Source organism: Myodes glareolus, chromosome 26 (genome assembly GCF_982192425.1).
Source record: "Myodes glareolus chromosome 26, mMyoGla1.1, whole genome shotgun sequence".
Lineage (NCBI taxonomy): Eukaryota > Metazoa > Chordata > Mammalia > Rodentia > Cricetidae > Myodes > Myodes glareolus.
This window is the reverse complement of record NC_142051.1, coordinates 45,294,955-45,315,318: the sequence shown is the minus strand read 5'-3', so window position 1 is coordinate 45,315,318 and position 20,364 is coordinate 45,294,955. Positions and strand designations below refer to the sequence as shown.

The 20,364-nt window shown below is 43.4% G+C and overlaps 1 protein-coding gene across 1 annotated transcript in view; it reads left to right on the top strand.

Moving 5' to 3' along the window:
• Positions 1-20,364, top strand: part of Syn3 (synapsin III) — a 413,622-nt gene that overhangs the window by 85,593 nt on the left and 307,665 nt on the right. The window contains exon 4 of the mRNA XM_087902074.1: positions 7,644-7,735. Coding sequence (XP_087758200.1) covers positions 7,644-7,735 — 92 coding nt within the window. The remainder of the gene's footprint in view (positions 1-7,643; positions 7,736-20,364) is intronic.

Sequence of the window (20,364 nt, the reverse complement as noted above, 5' to 3'; positions counted from 1 at the left end):
TAATCTAGATTCTGAACTACAAAGCAACGAGATGAGTTTGTGTTGTCTAAAGTCCCTAAACTCACAGTAATTTGTCCAGCTGCCGCAGATGAATATGATGTAGAATGGCATGCACACTCCTTCCGCAGGAATTCTAAAGCTTCATGAACTGAATTCCATTCCAGCATTCTCGCTGCCTTTTGCTGTGCTTACCAACGAAGTCAGTGTCCCTGCATCAAATAATATCTCACCTTCCATTACCTCATTACCCCACGTCCTCACCTATGCTTTTCTACATTGACTCTTATCTTGAGTTCCCCCCACCCCCGCTACTATCTGCCCAGAAATACTTTCCTGATCGCTCTTATCTAGAACCTCTGGCAATATAGTCCCCAAAGTCAAGTTATTTATCAGATATAGGACCCACTGTCAGTAGGCAGGGTTCTCTAAAGGAGCAGAACCAATAGGTGTACCTATCGTAAGAGGGCACTTATTAGATTGGCTCATACACCAGGGCCTAGGAGCCCAACAATGGCTTTCTGCATCCTGGAGAGGCTGAGAACCTGATAGCTGATCAACATGTAAAACTGGTTGCCTCAGCAACACCAGTACAGCACCAAAGGTCTGAAAGCTCACTGAAGAAATGCTGATATTGAGTCTGAGTTGAAAGGATGAAAAACCTGGGATCTGATGGCCACCAAGGATGGCATCAGCAACGACAAGAAGAAGGGGAACACTGTTTTCTCATCAGGTCTCTAAGTTCATGGACTGCCCATTGGAAAGTACCCACCTTGAAATATGGTTATCCCATTGTTTAATCTTCTCTGTATGTGTCCTCAGAAACATACCCAGAGATGTGTCTCCCAGCTGATTCCAAATCCCTTCAAGTTGATCGTCAAGATCAAACACAGCCCCACTCACATTCAAATTATGAAACTAATAGTTTATTAAAGAAGTGTTTTAATATCTACAGTGTGCCAAAAATGACCATAAAGCAGTGAACAATTCTCCACAAACCATGTTCTTGCTTGGTGTGCCTTTCTTATCAGGGTTACTATCATAACAGATTTTGTTTTTGTGGTAGTAACTGAAAAATTTTGGTTGAGAAAGAGACTATATAAAAATGAAAGAGCCTATGGAGATAATTGACTTCACCAATTACAGTGTTGAGATTAAAGATAAAGCAAATTAAAGCTAGGTAAGAATGAGACCCTAGCCTAAGGTCAGTGTCAAATTTCAGTCTTAGAGCTCTAATTCAAAGTTCAAGGCTGATCTCTCTCCCGTGTCTCTCCCTTTCTTCATGCAGATGTTTAATAAAGATTATAATCAAGCAGCAAAGCTCGTGTGTCATTGGCATCAATGATGGAAACATCTCCCAGCGCTTTTTAAAGAATAACAAAATACTCATAAACCGGTTTATGCTTTATACAACCCATTTATAGATCAAAGAATTAGCACCTACCTTTCTTAATGATGTCTCCAGTTCTTAGGACAGTATCACACAGTGCTTTCCCTCCTAAGATAGAGTTCCAACAATCAGACTTAACTGAAAGTTATATTCATTTCCAAAGTAATAGATTAGGAGGCACTAGAGAGATGGTCAAGCAAGTATGAGTGCTTGCTGCTCTTTTCAGAGGCCTGCACACACATTGAGTGACTTAAGACTTCCTCTCACTCTTGTTTCAGAGACCCAATATCCTTTTTTTAGCCTCTTCAGGCACCCACACACGAGTGAACAAATATACCTAGAAAGACTCTTTAAAGTAAACCTTAAGAAAATAAAGGAAACAATTTTTTATGTGCCCTGGGTAGCAAGAAATAGACAAAAAGTAACTTTGTTCTTCACAAGAACATTGGCTTACGTTTGCAGCAAGGCAAAAAGGAAGCTAAAATGATAATGTTTGGAACTGGGGTGAAGCTTTAAACTTCATGTATGAAGCCAAGAGATTTCTTCCAGGATTTGTGAACATGGCAGTAGTGGATGATATACAGTCAGTAAAAGATGAGCTTGCTTCCTCACCTGTTCTCCTCCCTAACATTTAGAGACCACATTCCATTGTTAAGGATTGATTTCACATGGCTGACGCTGAAGAGGAGTTCTTGATGTCCATTGAACCTTTGAAAGATGCAGATCTTTGAGAGAGCTAGCCACAACAATGGGCAGCTACAAAGCCAAGCATGTCCAGTCAGCCATATCATTGGGGAAGCGTCTGACTGATGTTCTCAAGACAGAACATTTGAGGTCAACTGGTGGCCTGGTGTCTGTGTGTATTATACACTGGGCATGTAAGAAGTCTATATATTAAAAAGACAGAGTGGTCACCCTATATTGTCTTGGTATTTTCTTCTGTTTGAGTGGCTTTCTTCTTATACAATTGGTCACTGTCCAGACTCCCTCCAAAGCAACAGTAACAGAGACAACTTGAAACAGACTTCAGGATAGTATACATCACAGAATAGGACAGAGAATTTAAGGACTACTGGCACAAGCCTGTGACCCCAGATACTTGAGAGGCTGAGGTCAGAGGACCACAAATATAACGCCAGTCCTTAGACTACCTAGTGAACTCAGGACCCATCTGGGAAACTTGGTGAGACCTTGTCTCAAAACTAAAAGGAGATCAAGATATAGTTCAGTGGTAGAGCACTTAGTGGTCCGCATTCCGTGTCCCATACTGCCACAGAAAAAAAGGTATAGTGTCACAAATGAAATAATTTGGTGTTTGACAAAGGTACAAATGTGATTCTATTGAGAGAAAAGGTTTTAAAAAACGAAAATGAGCATTTCAGCAAATGGTGGCAAAATGTTGCTTAACTAAATGGAAAAGTCAGAACTTGAGCCTTCATGTCATAATAAAAGTTAATTCTATGTGGATCACAGGATTAAATATGACATATAAAACTAGAGCTTCTAGTAAGAAATGTTGCAGGATGTCTTTATATTCTTCAGATATACAAAGGTTTGCACTAACAATAATGAAAAAGCTAACTATAAAAAAATCATTAAGTTAAACTATGCATATGTATGTGTGTATATGTGTTTTACATTAAAAAATCAGAAGGTTAAAATATGCAACATAGAATGAAAGAAGATAAGTGCAGATAAATACATCAATAATATGTTTATATAGAATTATAATTTATTGATTTTAAAATTTTCACATTAGAATGTTCTTAACATATATATGACAAATTAATAATAGTTACAAACAGAAATACAAACGTAGCTAAGATTGGATTGGATACCTCACCAAATTGTGTATCTGAAGTTCTGATTTGCACCAAGAAAAGTACCCAGTGCTTCTAATCATCAAAGAGATGTAAACTAGAGACATAGTGTTCATTACCCTAGCACCAAAGCAGGTTAGTCCAGGAGTGACTCAGCTCTTCGGCTATGTCTTGAGAATCTAATTCCTATCACAAGGTCTTTACACTGTAACCATCAAGCACACAAACAGTTCCTAGGCCTGTGTGGGTTCTGCAGGCTGTTGAGCCTACTGATATTTAATGTGTTGTCCCATTCCCTAATCCCCCAGCCTTGTGTATTTCCTTTTACACAGGGTCAGACCAGTGCTTGGCCACAGACCTCCAGATCCCTCCTTTTGGAGTTCTTTTTCTATGTAGCTCCATATTTTTCTATATACTGCCTGCAAATTCTATCCACAGTGGCTCTCCTGAGGTTCAGTCTTGATGAACTGAACTCAATGTGAGTTCTCCTCTGCTGCTTTATACCCAGGAAACGCTCTCCAAGCAGTGATCTTGGATGATTATAGGGATAATTGCATCACTTCTGCAGGAACCCCAGTCCTGAAATACCTATTGTAGGATGACTGAAAACTGAAATGTATTTTGTCTGCTCTTCTTGAATAAGATGGGACTATAAATAGAGTCTTGAGTAGTTTATTGTAGTCATGAGCCAAAGTCTGTTATTAGTTGCTTTCCCCATAGCTTAGCCAAATACCTGACTAAAAGCAACTAATGAAAGGAAGAGTTTTATTTTTTGTTTATGATATGAAGGCATAGTTCATCATGGTGAGAAGGCATGGTGGAAGGAGAAGCCCTTGGCAGTAAGAGCAGAAGCACAAGGCTGTTTTGCTCATGTCTGGACGGATCAGGAGGCAGAAAAGAGAAAGCCCGTGCTGAACTCATTTTCTCTAGTCAGCTTAGTCCAGGACTCCAACCAATGGGATGGTTCCACCCACATTCAGGGTAGGTCTTCCATCCTCTGTTACAGCTCTTTAGAAATAACACCAAAGACTCATCTAGAAGGGTGTCTTCTCAGGGATTCAACATTCAGTCAAGTTGACAATGAAGATGAACCATTACACATTCTCTGTATTTTACATCTCCTGTGACACAGATGCTTGAAGATATTGCTGCTTTTCTACTTCTACCATTTGGTTTTGGTTTTTGAGAAAAGGTTTCTCAGTGTAGCTCTGGCTGTCCTAGAACTTGCTCTGTAGACCAGGCTGACCCCAAACACAAGGATCTGCCTGCCTCTACCTCCTGTGTGCTGAGATTAAGGATATGCACCACCACACCCAGCAGTTCTACCATTCTGGACGCCTTCAATTCAAATTACTAAAACAATGAAGTACTTGGAGATAATCCTAACTGCAGCTCCTCACAGAAGCCCCGTGTCTCAGCTGCATGCTAATCGTCTCAGAAATTTGAACCATCACAAAATCTTCGGGGTAGATATTATTTATATTATCTCCATTTCACAAGTGTTAAAGCTGGTATTTAGAGAGGACTTAATGAAACTCATTGACTAATACATTGGGTAGCTTACATACACGTGTAGTTTGAGTACACATGAATCTGTACCACAAGGCCTCAACCATAGCATTTTTTTAAATCACATAAAAGACAACTGAAGAAAAAACTGAAATTAAAATGTTCATTAATGCAGAAATTTTAAGTTGCTCTTAAAGTTTGCAAAACGGGTAATTGCTATATTGCAGAGAGAAAGGGAGAAAGAGACTATACATATTTCTATGCACGAGTGTCTCGTGGAGATGATAGAGCAGCCTACTGACCACATTGACCTCTGGAGGTCTCCTCTGTCTTTGCCTGCTATGCTGAAATCATATTCATTTCTCAGTTATTTTATTTGTCTCCTAGGGTTGCCATGGAAAAGTAACACAAACTGGGAGACTTAAAAGAACATAGCTTGTAGATCTAGATGTTAGATAGTCTTCTTCAGATTTTAGCAGGCCCTCCCATGCCCTCAGCTTTGGGAACAATCTTGCTTGATACCCTCTACCTACCAATCTCTCCTGGCCATCTCTGCCTGTGGCTTCATCATTCTGGTGTTTATCTTGATCTTCACATGACTTCTACCTTCTATTTGATTGTCACTAGAATTCAGGTTCACCTAATTCCAAGATGATTTCTTCAAATAGTCACTTTAATTACATTTGGAAAAAAATCTATTTCATAAAAGGGTTCCTTCATGTACCAGGGATTAGGATTTGGTATATTATCTGGGGAATAGCATCTGGTCCACTGCAATCTCTATGGGAACAATGGTATTATTCTAAGGTGACCACTGTCTTAGATCCTACAACAGGACCAGTGAGCCGTTTTGATGGAGAGGTGCTTGGCTACCTCTGTGTTCATTTTCATTGCTGTTGATGTTTTTAGAGAGTTAAATGCAAAGGAATTCCCTTTTTCTTTGCTTCCTAAACTCCGTGTGTACTCTAGCAGAATCTTGTTGCGCTGTGATGCAGGCATTAACCTTCTCTAGTTGTTTATAATCCATGACTGGGAAATAAGTCTAGACATGCAAATCTGTACAAGACCAACGTCTAGCTTTTCTTCCTTCCATCTTTCCTTCCTTCCTTTCTTTTTTCTTTCAACTGTTATTAATTCTTTGTGAACTTCACATCATGCATTCCAGTCCCACTTATCTTCCCTTCTCAAATCTGCCCTCTGCCCTTGAAACCTCCCACCAAATTAAAACAAAATTTAAAACAAAACCCAATGTCCAATCAAAAGAAAGAAACAAAATAAAAACAAGAAGAAGAATCTTGTCAAGGAAGCTGAAGTATGGCCCAATGAGATACACAGTTTACCCGTTAGTCCATTCATGTTTACTTGCAAGCATTCATTGCCATGAGTCATTGGTCTGACTTGAGGCCTCTAGTGTCTGCTACACCACTGATAATGGGCTTTCACTAGGGCTCCTCATGGATATCCTGTTGTTGTTCTGTGTCATGGACACACACAGGAGATCAGGCCTCTGTACTCTGGACAGTACACTAGAGCTGACCCTGTTGCCGGGGTCACAGGTGAGCCAGCTATAGATAGGCCTTGAGAACAGAAGAACTGACTCTGCCCATCCCCCTCTTAGGCTCCCTATAGCAATCAGGAGAGAGAGCCCTGCACAAACCAGGCCAAAACAGTAGAGCTAGACCTAGTAATATGAGTGAGAGTGGCCTGCATCTGAGGGCATAAGAACAGGCAAACTGGCCCTGCTCCTTGTGTAGGTGCATTGGGTGAACTAGCTGAGGCAGTTCTGGAGAGCTTGTCCAGGTAGTGATGATGAGGGAAAACTAGCAAGCTGACTAACCCAGCTACCCCCCAGGCCCGGAACCGGGACTATGAGTTGGCCCACCCCAGTATCCACTGAATCTATGATGGATTCAGTGTGAAGCATGTGAAGGGATGAACCTACAGATTCAACCTCTTAACTTTTCTATCAAAGCCTGAATAGTTTTTATATCCAGGAATTTTTTTTTCCCTTTGGGCAGCAAGACAACTTTTGGATCTGTACCTCTCCCGGTTCAGTGCTTTTCTTCACATATCTAATAACCAGCTCTCTTGTTTTGCAACTTCCTTTTAACTTCTTTCCCTGCCACACACATGCACTTGCTTTTTTAAATTCTCCTTGATGTTGCCAATTAAGTATTTTTGAGCAATCTGGAGTTGAATTTGGAAGGCATCAGACATAATAGCTAGGTTATTACCACAGTATACCAACGTGGGCTCATTAGCAATCATCTTTTCTTTTCACCTTGCCACAACATAATGAGGTTATTAATTAGAGCAAGAAATGGGGGCCATTTTCTTTCAAAGCACCATATCTCTTGCTCAGTAGTTTTAACCTCTCGAATAGGAGTCTGTCATTCCCTCACACTGTATCAGATGCCCACCCGTCAACTGTGATCAAAATGACACAGGCATATTGCTTCCACTGTAGCTACATGTGTGGAGTGAGGGAGGAGGCCATTGAGAGGGATATTGGGCAGATAATTTCGAGGAGCCCTGTTACTTGAGTCACAGAATCAGCGGTGTGGGGCTCACAAACAGCTTAACACAAGACTGACTGCTCTAGGGAAATCAGCCTGCTAACAATGGCATCTTCTAGTCAGAGTTAGAGTGGCTGCTTCCAGGGAGGCAGAAGTGAGTTGTGCTTATGACAGTGGGCTCTTGAATCCGAAACTCATGGATTCTAACTGATGTGCTCATTGCGTGGTCCTGAGCATGTCACCTGCCTCTCGTCTTCCTTTTTCAAAGGGAGATAAAAATTCCATTGCTAAATTTGAGATGAAGCCTGAATGTGCACTGCACAATAATAGAAGTGTACATTAAACACAAACATCCTACCCTAGTAGTGTTTGATGCCTCGTTTTGTTTGTTTGTTTTGCTTTCTCCTCCAGGCAGAGTTCTCTGAGCTGAACCTGGCTGCTTATGTTACCGGAGGCTGCATGGTAGACATGCAAGTTGTGAGAAATGGCACCAAAGTTGTGAGGTAAGCAAACCTGAGCTACAGAAGCCATCTGAAAAGTGTTTATAAGAAATCTCACAGAGACACCTTCAGCCACCCCTCCCCCTAGCCCCGCCTGCTGTCTGTGGCCACTTTCAGGTGTCACGTATACATCCCTGCGCCAGATAATTTCCACAGAGTCCCAGGTGCCCCTGTAGCAGAAATGATTAATGGCACAGGCACATGAGAAGGAACGGTGATGCCCAGGAGGAAGGCTTGGGGTGAAGGCATGGGTTCTGTTTGTGGAGCTGTGACCCCGTTCTGCCTGTGTTTAGTTCCTACTGTACTCTGTTTCTCACACACTTGTGGAGAGAACGACACTGCAGCCAGAGGCTGCCAGTTTCCACGGACTAGTACGTATGAGAGCAGCCTACCCACAGTGTAAAGGGTTAGCAGCAAGAACAGACTCCATCCCAGGGTCACAGCAGACGAAGCATTCAGAGCGAAACCCTGCATATCAGATTCTCCAGAAAGCTGTGCAGGATGTGTGCTGATCTGGACAGGAAGTGAGGGAATTCTTCAGAAGTCAGAAATGACAAATACATGTCCACCAGAGAGATAAGAATCACATAAATGCAGCCCCTATGTGGCTAGGCACGGGGAAGGAGATGCACAGGCCAATGTGTGAGGGTCTAAATGAGTAAGGTATGACTCTCGGGTCTGGAAAAGAAGGAAAAGCAACCATCTGGGGGAAAGGTAGCATATGTTTAGCATCTTGTCAAACAATAGTACGGGAGTTATTCTTGGGCTGGGGAGAGGGTCTGAGAATTCTTCAAGTTAAAAACAGCCTTGCAGGTAAATACAGGCAAGCAATGGAGCATGGTTGAGGAAATCGAAACGATTGGCTAGTGCAATTATTTATTGCGTGTTTCCTTAGCACAGGGAAGGTATTGTGTGGCTTCCTGTTTCCAGTAGGCCACCACTAAAACCTAGTTTCCAATAATTGTAATGCTTAGAAACCTTCAGAGAGTTGGTATGACAATGGGGATTACCAGGGAGAGATTATAATAAAACAAGGGAGGCCAAGAAAGATAAATAAGAATTGTTATTATTTGTATGTTATTATTAGCAGAACCTTTGGGATGTGGGGCCAAGCTGGAGGAAATAGGTCACCAGGTAGGCCTTAAGTTATATCTAGTTCTACCCAGGTCTTCTGAACTTTTTCCATTTCCTGACTAGCTACAGTGTGAGGATCGGTTCCCTGTGCCCCCACAAGCCAGTGGGCCATACCTTCCCCACAGTGATGGCCTGAAATCCCTCCGAAACTGTGGTCCAAAATCTGCTTTGCCTCGCTTAAGTGGCTTCAGTCGGGTACTCTGTCACAGTGATGGAAAAAGCAACTACCACAAGGACAAAAGCCACTGTGTCTTTAGGCTGACTATGTGCTGGTGTCCCAGATTAGAAATTGGCTTTGATAGGCTAAGGAGGGAAAGGGAAAAGGAAGTCAACCCTCAGCCCTGCCTGTCTTGGAGAGTAATGAACTGAGATCCCAACAGACTCCATCTTCAAGGTGAACAGGAAACCAGAGTACCTGAGCCCTCACAGATTGAATTGAGGCCTAGGAAGCTTGGACATTAAACTTGATGCCAGTTCATGGCAAGCATGCAAGAAGTATAAGTTCTTTATAAAAAGATACACTTTCGGTCAGACGGTGATGGCACATGCCTTTTATCCCTCAACTCAGGAGGTAGAGGCAAGCAGATATTTGTGAGTTCCTGGTCAGCCTGGTCTACAAGAACTAATTCCAGGACAGCCATAGAAATCCTATCTCAAAACAAACAAACAACAAACAAAAATCACCATACTTTCATGCTATGCTTTGGAGAGTTCTTTATACAATAGTTAGCACATGGTCAAAAGTAAGTAGCATTAGTGTCAGGAAATAGCAGAAACAGGAGTAGTGGACCACAGAAGCTAGACTTCAGAGAGACTAGCCATTGCAGTTGCCAGACACAGATTAGTAAAGGAGAAAGTGGTGTAATTGTCGAGAGGAAAGGAAAATCAAATTGGGAAATATTGGCAAAAAACAGGGAACTATAAAAACTAAGCATTCTGGTTTGAGCTTGTTCAGATCTTCTGTACCATGTCACAGTGCCTGTGGGTGAATATCTGCACCAGCTCTGTTGTCTATGGCAAGGGATGTTTCCTTGAAGTTATCTGCCACCCCACTTAGGGCTGACTGTGCCGAAGGTCCTCATTCTCTGCATGTTGTCCCCATGTGATTCTCTGTGTTGATTACCATCTACTGCAAGAAGCAGATTCTCTGATGAGGTACAGCAGTGCATTGTATGGGTATGGCGCTATGTCATTAAGAGCCATTTTACTGCTGTTCGTTTAGCAGAATAATTATAGTAGATTTTCCCCTAGGATCCATGATCTATCCAACTTCAGGTTCTTGGCCTCATTAAAAGTCAGGGTATGACCTGGGCGGTGGTGGCGCACACCTTTAATCCCAGCACTCGGGAAGCAGAGGCAGACAGATCTCTGTAAGTTTGAGGCCAACCTGGTCTACAAGAGCTAGTTTCAGGACAGACTCCAAAGCTACAGAGAAACCCTGTCTCAAAAATTCAATCAATCAATCAATCAATCAATCAAGAGTTCAAACCAAAAGTCAGGGTATGGATTCCATCTCAAGTAGCCATCCTTAAAAAAGAGAAGGGGAAGTGGACACAAAGTCCTACCCTAGTAAAAAAGATATTTGCAGTTGATAGTTGCTGGGAGAGGAAAAATCTGTTTTCTTCAATGGAGTGACACTGGGTAAGAAACCACACTACAGGCCAAGCTGCATACTAAGGAATAGTTGGCCAACACAAAATGGACTCCATGTTTTCGTTTGTTTGATTGGTTTGGTTTTAATTGTTATTACTGTGTTCTTTTATGTGTGCTTTTTTATTTGTTTTGGATTGATTTTATCTTTTAAGAGAAAAAATACAAAGACTTAGGGAGGGAGAATCTGGAAGGAGTTGGGGGAGGGGAAACAATATGACCAAAGCATATTATATTAAAGAGTTTAAGTAAACAGTGCTAAAAAACAGAACTTCTAGAAATGGAAAACTATAATTGCAAAAATGATTGGATGTGTTGTGTTTAACAGCACGTTAGACACAGTTGAGAAAGCATTCATGGAACTAAATAAATTGTCCTGAAGGAGACAGAGAGAATGAAGGACATTAGGAATGACTAAGAGTAGGCTAGATTTCATCATATGCTAGAACGTTCATCCACTCATAGGGTCAGAAGAAAAGAGAAAGAATTAAAGAATGAAGCAGAGGCAGGAGTGCAAGGAATAATTCCTCCAGCACAATATTCCAAGCCAGAAGCTCAACACAGTTGAGGCATGATTAGGAAAAAGAATTCTAAACCGACATGTCTGTGTAACTTTAGAAAGATTTAAAAAAAAATTCTTGAGAGTAGGCAGAATTAGGGAAGTAAATTTCTTTTATGGTAATAACAGAGTGATAGCTTTGAAAAAGCCATGATGAGGATGCCTTCAGAGTAGTGACGAAAATGAGGTGCCAGCCTTTCATTCCACCCCTAGGGAAACAGCTTACAAGAATGCTTAACAAATAAAAACCAAAGAGCAAATCCTCGCTAAGGAAAACTTGCAAGTATTTAAGACAAAGAAAAGTGATCCCAGAGAAAGGTAGGCTGCAAGAGGTGAAAAGGAAAGAAGAGAGTGTATGTGGGTGGTTGTTGTTTTTAGGTGATCATGGTAATAAACTACTGATAGGGTAGTAATGGCGATTATAAAGTGGGTCTGTGTAGGTAGATAAAGAGACTCTCCCCTAGTCTACTGACTACCCCATTGTGTTCACTCTGTCAATGGGCATAGCCATGGAACTGCTGTCCTGCCTCCTAGTTTACCATATTCCTGTCCCTGAAGTCATGTCCTTGTTTCTTCTTTGCCCAGAGGTTCCTTGGGCCTTGTAGTGGAGATGAGTACCAGTCTAGCAAACTTGATACAAACCCTCAGACTTGTCTAGAAAGTACGCATTCACCAGGAAGCTACAGCTTGATTTACACTGTGACCTGCAGGTAGAAAGCAATGGAATCTTCCTTATGCTTGTGGGACCATGACAAGCCCTAGCTGTGCTCTCCCAAGTTAGAGTGTTGAGCAGTTCTTTTGACTTGTGGTATTTCCTTTCAGAGGCATTTAGATGTCCTATTGGAGATGCCAATAGGCATTTTGCCCAGCGGCCATGGTTGTTATATATGTCAGCAGGGCCTATACCCAGATAGTGCTAAGCATCATCTCCAGGTGTCAGTGGGAGTCTTGCTGGTCAGTTGAGTAAAGAAGTTGGGATCTCACTAATCTGGGCAGGCATCATCCTATCCACACAGAGCCCAAGCTAAGAGCACAAAAGGCCAAGCTGAGACAGAACTTCTGTTCTCCTGTCCTCTGTCCTCAAAGCTCTCAGTTGTCACGGTTTCACACTCGAGGATTTACCTCAGTGGTCTCTGAGTTCTTGGGCCTCAGTCTGAGAATGACACCATTGGCTCCCCTGCTTCTCAGAACTCCACACTCACGGAACCCCACCACTGGTTCTTCAGCTCATAGATGAAATATTATAGGACTTCTCCATGGTCATGTGCACTAGTCTTGGTAGCACATTTTTGTTGCTCTGTGTTCTGTTGCTTCTGTTTCCACAAAGAACTTAAGGGTCTCGCATTCCAAGAGAATAAGATGGTGGCAGAGCAAACCACTGCTCGTCTTCTCCATCACTCATGTCTTCTATTCTATGACACAGCACCTATATAATTTTCCACCACAATGACCCCTCTCTACCTCATTGTCTGGGCGGTGTGTGCAGCTGACAACATATGACCAGCCCTAGCCTATTGGGCTGTCAGCTTGGACTCAAGGTGAGACAACAGGATTTTTTCACAAGACTTTTTCTAGAGCTCTTGGTTAGCAGGCATGTGCATTTTACAGGGGCTACTGAGCTGCTGGGGTAGATGTCCAGAGATCCTGAGCTGTTAGGGTGGATGCCTGGAGCTGCTGGTGGCTCTCTGTCTCTCTGAGTGAATGACCTGCCAAAACCGAAGCCAAAGCAAAGGAAATCACAGCCAAGAGAGACAGTGACCCGGTGATGTTACTCAAGACTGAGTCTACACTCTTCCTCAGACTTGAGCCAAGAACAATCCCTTTTAGTTGAAGCCAGTTTGAACAGTACATGCAAAATTCATGAATTTTTATTTCTTTAACAAACACTTTATAGCGTTTCCTATGTGCTAGGCGCTGTTCCAAGCACTTACCATATATTAACTCATTTTATCTTTTCAACAACCCCATAAGGTGTGTGCTATTAAATCACAGTTTTATAGATAAGAAGGTTGAAAAACCAATGGGTTGTGTAATGGAATCCAGGTGTCCAGCCAGTGAGAGGTGGAGTTCAGCCAGTCTGACTCCAGAGCCTGTGTGTGGCTTCTCTGCCCTGATTGCCCTCTTTAATAAGAGGGAGAGTATTTCATAGAATTGTTTAAAGAGGTGTTAAGTTCCCCCACTGTGAGCAGTACATAAGAGGACAGTTCAGCAACTGTTTGAAAGAATCCAAGAGTCTGACTTATAGACAGGATCTAGGGGAAAGGTCATTACCACTTACTGACGGATTCCTGTGCCAAATGGGAGCTTCTCTATCTGCACAACCCTATAAGATAGACCAAAGAAACAAGGGGACAGTGACATTTGGCAGTAGGTATCCTTCTTCAGCCTGGGTGAGGGCATTGTGTGACTGTGGGTAACACCTTCTCTGGAACACTTAATTCTAACAACTACCCCCAGAGTTCAGTGAGGAATAGACAAGGTGGTATGTGCTAATCCCTCAGCTGTGTCTCGACCAGGATAATCCTTAAATTAAATGCTGGTAATTATTAGCCCATTTTACAGAGGGAGCAACCAAGTCGCAGCAACAGAGGTTCGCTTGGAGCCATGGAATCGCTTTCCTCATCAGACTTCTAGAGCTTGGCAGGACTTGAATCTGAACCAGGCCTCTGATGCAGTGCCAGAGGCAGCCCCAGGTGTCTCTAACTCCCTACAGTTCCCTCTGTCTTCCTCCCAGCGTCTGTTCCCACTCCCCCCACCCAAGTACAGGTGGACTCCAGATCTCCAGAGAGAAGACAGCAGGAACCTGAGATCTGGGTTAGTCAGTGCTCAGTCACTATGATGAGATACCTAAATTTAATCCACTTAAGAGAAGGCAAGGTTTATTTTGACTGGAAGTTCCAGATGTTTTGGTCTGTGGTTGCTTGGCCCTATTGTCTTGGAGATGGTGGCATCCAGTAAATCTTGGTGGATATGTGACACAGAAGAAATCACCACCTCAGGGTGCTTGTGAAACAAAGAGAACAAGGGTAAGAAGGAACCAAATACCAATGTCCTTCCATGGCACAGGCCAATGACCTAACTTCCTTCTACTAGGCCCCACCTGCTGAGAGTTCCACCACCTCCCAACACCTTGAAGGGCTGGGGACCAAATTATGAGCATGTGACCTTTAGGGACAAATCAGATCCAAACTTAAGCAAGCTTTCTGCAGGGGCGGAGCAGGGACAGAGCTCATGTGGGTTAGCCCAGTGCTGTTTTCACCCAGAGTTCAGAACTGGAGAGGTCAGACCTCTGAGCCCCAACTCCTCACCTTAAAGAGCACTCATACAGCTTGTGTGACTTTTGTGAGCACCACATGAAATAGCGTATGTGAAAAGTTTAGTTTATTTATTCTGTAAATATTTGTTAAGGACTCACTATGCCCTGGGCAGCATTTCTGAAGCTGGGAATTACATCACAAATTGTATGAGGCGAGAGACAGAATTCACCCCTTCTTGCTTGTTTAAATACAAGGACTTTAGTGAAGGAGCCATTTGTAGAGGAATGTGTGGGGCTGAAGGGACGGAGAGGGGACATACGATCACAGGTAGAACATCGCAGTCTGAAAATCTAACCCTTAGTACTCCCAAATTCAAAACTCTTAGAGTTCTTTCATGACGTCACAAGTGGAAAGTTCTGCTCGGTTAATGTGTGTTTAGTACACAAAATTACAGAAAACTATTATAGTACATTATCCCCGGCTACTTATATAATGTGTATCTAGACTACAAATGAATTTTGTGTTTAGACTTGAGTCCTGTTTCCAAACTATGTAAATATGCAATACATGTAAATATATGTAAATATTCTAAAATCCAAAACCATCTGAACTGCAAAAGGTTTTAGCGCACCCTGCCCGGTCTTCTTGCAGGCCTGTGGTTGAGCAGAGGGAGTGTCTGCTGGAGTTGGGGGCTGGGACACAGTGTTGAGTCCAGGAGTTAGGAGAGGGAGGCCAGGAGGTGGTTGTCTGTGGAATCCACAGGAGGCATGGCGGGGCAGAGAGGGAGTCTGTAGCTGGTGTTGTGTTGCACTAGAGACAAGTCTGAGGGATTGGATTTGGTTGGGGACCAGAGAGGGCAGATAAGATCTGCTGGCAGCCTTCTTGGTCTTCTGGAAGGCATGGCCTGTCGTTCTTCACCTTAGCTTCTGAGACAGGGTTTCTTAATGAACTTCTCATTTGGCTGGACAGACTGACCAGAGAGCCCCAGAGACCCTCCTGCCTCTGCCTTCCAGTGCTGGAATTATAAGTGCATGCCACCACTCCAGCTTTTTAAGTAGATTTGGGAGATCAAACTGGGGATCTCTCATGCTTGCAAAATAAACACCTTCCTGACCGAGCTATCTCCACAGCTCAGGTGTCCTCCACTTTACGGGGTCCTGGTAGCAAAGTGTACCCAGTTCTCAATCTGGTATATCTGAGAAGTTCATAGACCTGGTTTTCCTGATATGATTTTAACATGCCCATGGCTCATATATGGTCATATTGCAACCATAAAATAGTTCAAATTTACTTTATATTCTTACATATATTTATAGGTTAAAACCCTTTCTACTTTTAGGAATAAATCATTTGTCAGTGTGTGCCTTGCAGGCAGTGTGTACAAACTGTGTTGCTATGTGCCCACTGTGGAACATCCTACCACTGTGTGTCTATTCAAATTCTTCCTTAGTACACAACATTACAAAAACCAACTATACAAAACAACCTCCAGGCTAGTTATATAACATAAATGTGAAACACAAATGAATTTTGTGTTCAGAGCAATTAAAGTCAAAAGCTAATTTAAAGCAGAGTCTCTCAGGATGACAAGTTGCAGCCAGTAGGACCACTATTTTATGGGGTACGGAGTGACTTGGACCAGGGCACAGCCTGGTGCCAACAGGTGGGCACTGGGAAGAGATCCTACCACCCTTTCTGTGCATAGCTAGAGCTGTACTCTAGTAAAGCTGTGCACATGCCAGAAGGCAGGAGAACTAGGTTGATGCTGCCCACCGGACCAGGCTTGCTGGGGCTCTGAGCAGAACATGGAGGAGTATGGAAAGAATGGGGCCAGTCTTGGAAAAGAGAGTAATCTGTGGACTCTTTGGTGAACAACCTCACTAAGCCCCTGCTCCTGAGGTCAGATTCTGATATCGGTTTATACGTTTTAATTGATAGCTTAGCCATCAGTCATTGCAGCAATTAAATTGATAGCCCTTCTCATTCAGCTCTCTGGCACACAAACCAGAGGTGCATGGCCAGCCAGCTTGAGGTGCTTGAAGCTCCTAAGGAAATAAGCTAATTCTATTTAGAAAGCAAGGCAAGGGTCAACTCTGGCCATGTTGAAATCATGTTCTGTGGATGGCAGGGCTCTTCTGGGCTCAGTCGGGAGCCTGACTCCACCAAGCAGTGAGAAAAGGGGCAGCCGTGTTCACCCAGACAGATGGAATTGAAACGTTGAATGAGAGACACCAAGAATGCAAAACACCCAAGGAGGCAGACATTAATGAGGCCCAAGCTAATTATGCAAGCCAACTCTGAGTCTGTGGCATTGGGCAATTCTAAATGGCAGGCAGCCATTCAAACCACAGCCGCTGATAATGTGCATCAATCATTAGAAGGTCAGACCTCAGACAGTGGAGAGGGAACCGTAAGGCATTAGGAACCAACATTTCAAGGAAAAACGGTTCCCAGGTTCTACCACTCCCAAGCTAACCATTTGCTGGGAGGATACGTGAAGCAAGAGAGATACGCCTGAATTTATCCTAGCTAGAAGGGGACAGATCATCAGATCATGAAGATTTCAAATTGCCTCTCAGAAATGTCTGTGCACAATTCCCCTTGTACAGATGGGAAAACTGTCGCCCTGTGCAGGAAGGGAGAGCAGTATGTCCGAGCTCCCTAATGTCAGAGCTGGAGCCAGTTAATCCGCAACCTTCTCCAAACTCTAAACATTCAAAAAAAAAAAAAAAACTGGTCTGGAGATTTGATTCAGTAAGTAGAGTGTTTGCCACACAAGACTCAGGAGCTTGACATGGATCACCAATACAGCAGGGGCATGTCTCTGTCATCCTAGGACTGGGAAGTGAAACGGGATCCCTGGAACTTGCTGGCCAGCCAGTCTTGCCAAATGGGCAGACTCAAGGCTCAGTGAGAAACCCTGTCCCCCCCCAAATAAAGCGGGCAGTGATTGAGGAAGACTCTGGTTCCCACATGCACTGCATACACACTTACTTACACACTGCATACACACTTATGCACATACACACACTTTGTATTTATTTCACACATATTTCCCCCAAACTTTGAATTTTAAGTTCCAGATATTTATTCACCGAGTAAATACTGAGCATCAGGCAGAGCTCGCAAGTTTAATGCAGAACCCTGTTCCCACTTTCCCTTTAAGGCGCCTGAATGTGTGGGAAATGTTCATTGACTGCTCTAAATCTGTCTATACCCACGAGCTTCCTGTCCTCCATTCATTCACTACTGGAAATAGAGGATACTGTCGTGAAGCAGACAGCCCACGTGCTGATATTTAAGTTGTGGATATGGATCCTAACAGCAGATTCTGGGAGGCCAGCTGGTGTCTGAGACAGGCAAGCACAGATACTTCTCTCAAGAGCTGACTTAAGCAAAGCAGAGAGAGACCAGAGTGAGCCCTGTGGTTCTGGAGGAAGGGCCTCAGCCTCTCATTGGACAGAATGTAGATGCTAAATTTCTTTATTCAGTGTGGAGACAGAGCTCAGAGCCTTGTGCACCCAACACAAGCACTCTGTCAACTGAACCATATCACAAGCTGTCTGGGGCACAACCTTTATATGTGTTAGTCACACTTCTTGAAACACCTCCATAGTCAGGAAATCCCCTCAGCCCCCTTGTTCTCTTTCCAGTCGGCCACCAGACATCCCCTTCTCAGTGAAAACTTGCCAGACTATAAGCTCCCTATTCTCTAGGCTCAGTATCACATTTTCTTTTCCTTCAGGCCTGTATATCCCCGCTCAAGGTGATTGATGGATCGACACCTCTGGTTTTAGATAACACAAAATATGCAAATGTAAGGTAGTTGTAATATAATATAGATATGCATAAGGAATGTCAGAATGGAATTTAGTTTCCTGCACTACTTTCTAGAGCATGAGATCTGGTAGGCAGGGGGTTTCTCATGTTCCCATTTTTTCCCTCTCTTACCTGTCTGGTTTTCAGCACCATGTGCTCAGAGGGTGTGGAATACACACACACACACACACACACACACACACACACACACACACACACACGTGTTCTGCTGAGTGCTTGTCCTGTACTGGGACAGACTCCTGGGGGATAGTCACCATCTACTCTCCACATCTCCCTGAGTTGATCTATTCCTGAGCACCTCTTTAGAGACAGCTTTTCTGAACTGTAGCTCCAGCTCCTGGCACAGTGCCTGACTTAGCTGACATCAACCCATAGCTAGCTGGCAATTCCCAACAAATGAGAGTCTGAAAATGTAGTAAAGTGAATGATTCACCGGTGAGGAACTTGACTGCGGTTGGCACCAGGCGGGAAATTTGTGACACCACCCTTGACCTCTGACCCTGAGGAATCATATGGTTTAGGTCAGAGGTTGACATACCTTGTCACTGTGAGGTCCAGTATAGCAGTCTTTGAAGGAAGGAGGCCCCTTCTGCCTCAGCCGAATGCTCTCAGGCAGAGTTACACAAGAAAGAGACAATGTGAGCCTGGGCAGAAATACCAGGCCTGTAGCCCTACATCTCCAGCCAATGGTTGGGAGCTTAGCTGTATATTCAATGTATAGTCTGTGGGCTTATGGCAGAGGAGCAAGTCTACCAGATCCCTGGGAGAGGAAACAGCAGCCAGTCCTATGAAGCAAAACAATGTGGCTCCTGTTGGAGGAGGCTGCCCAGAAACTGAAATAATCACACAGAAACTGTATTAATTAAATAATTGCTTGGCCCATTAACTCTAGCTTCTTATTGACTAACTCTTACATATTAATTTAACCCATTTCTATTAATCTGTATTGTCACGTGGCTGTGGCTTACTGGCTAAAGTTCCGGTGCCTGTCTCCAGCAGGGCTACATGGCTTCTCCTTGACTCTGCCTCCTTTCTCCCAGCATTCAGTTTAGTTTTCCCCACCTACCTAAGTTCTGCCCTGCTGTAGGTCCAAAGCAATTTCTTTATTCATTAGTGATAATCACAGCATACAGAGGGGAATTCCACATCAGACTCCTGATTCGAGCATCACCGAAACCCAGGATGAGAAAGACCCGCGAGATCTTCAGCCTAGTACCTGCCAAGTCCATGTACTTTCCTAGTGCCATAATGGGTTTTTTCGTGACTATTTCAAAATACCTGGTCAAAGCAGCTTAAAGGTAGGAGAGTCACTGGGCAGTGGTGGCACACACTTTTAATCCCAACACGCGGGAGGCAGAGATAGACCTCTGTGAGTTTGAGGCCAGCCTGATCTATAGCGTGAGTTCCAGGACAGGCTCCAAAGCTACAGAAGAAACCCTGTCTCAGAAAAAGAAAAAAAAAATGGAAGGAGAATCTAGCTTAACTTATACTTCAAGGGTATTCAGTTCATCATGGCTAAGAAGCCATAGCTGCAAGAGCTTAAGCCAGCCACATTGCATTCACAGTCAGAAAGCAAACGGGACTGGGAAAATTTTGGCAATGGTAATTTATTAACCACAACAAGAAAAATTAACTCAAAAAAGTTAAAGCAAATGGGGTGGGGGCCTGTGGACCAATGACTCTGCCTCTCTGAGCCTGCTTCCTTGTCTGTAAAGAGATGATATGGCCAGCCCTGAAGACCAGCTGATATGCTCAAAACAGAAGACGTGTGTGTGTGTGTGTGTGTGTGTGTGTGTGTGTGTGTGTGTGTGTGTAGTGGGGGTGTCCTTGATAAATTATACAGTAATGTTTCAGATTAGATGATATTAAAATGCAGATTTCCTGGGATTCTTCTTTGTTTTGCTGGTCCCTGATGTTTTCTGTGTCATTTGGCCTCTTTGCTGGTGTTCTGGAATTGATGCCCTCCCCTCTCTTCTGTAGAATTTCTCCCCTGGTCCTGCAGTACCTGACAGGCTCTTGGGCAATGTGTCCTTCACTGAAGGAGAACGGCTTAGAGGAGAGCCAGTGTCAAAAAGTAAATACAGAGTTTCCAAAGGTCCTGATTTCATTTCTGTTGCTGCGATAAATTAGCCTGCGAAAACAAAAAACAAACAAACAAAAAAAACAACTTTTTAGGGAAAGAGGATTTATTT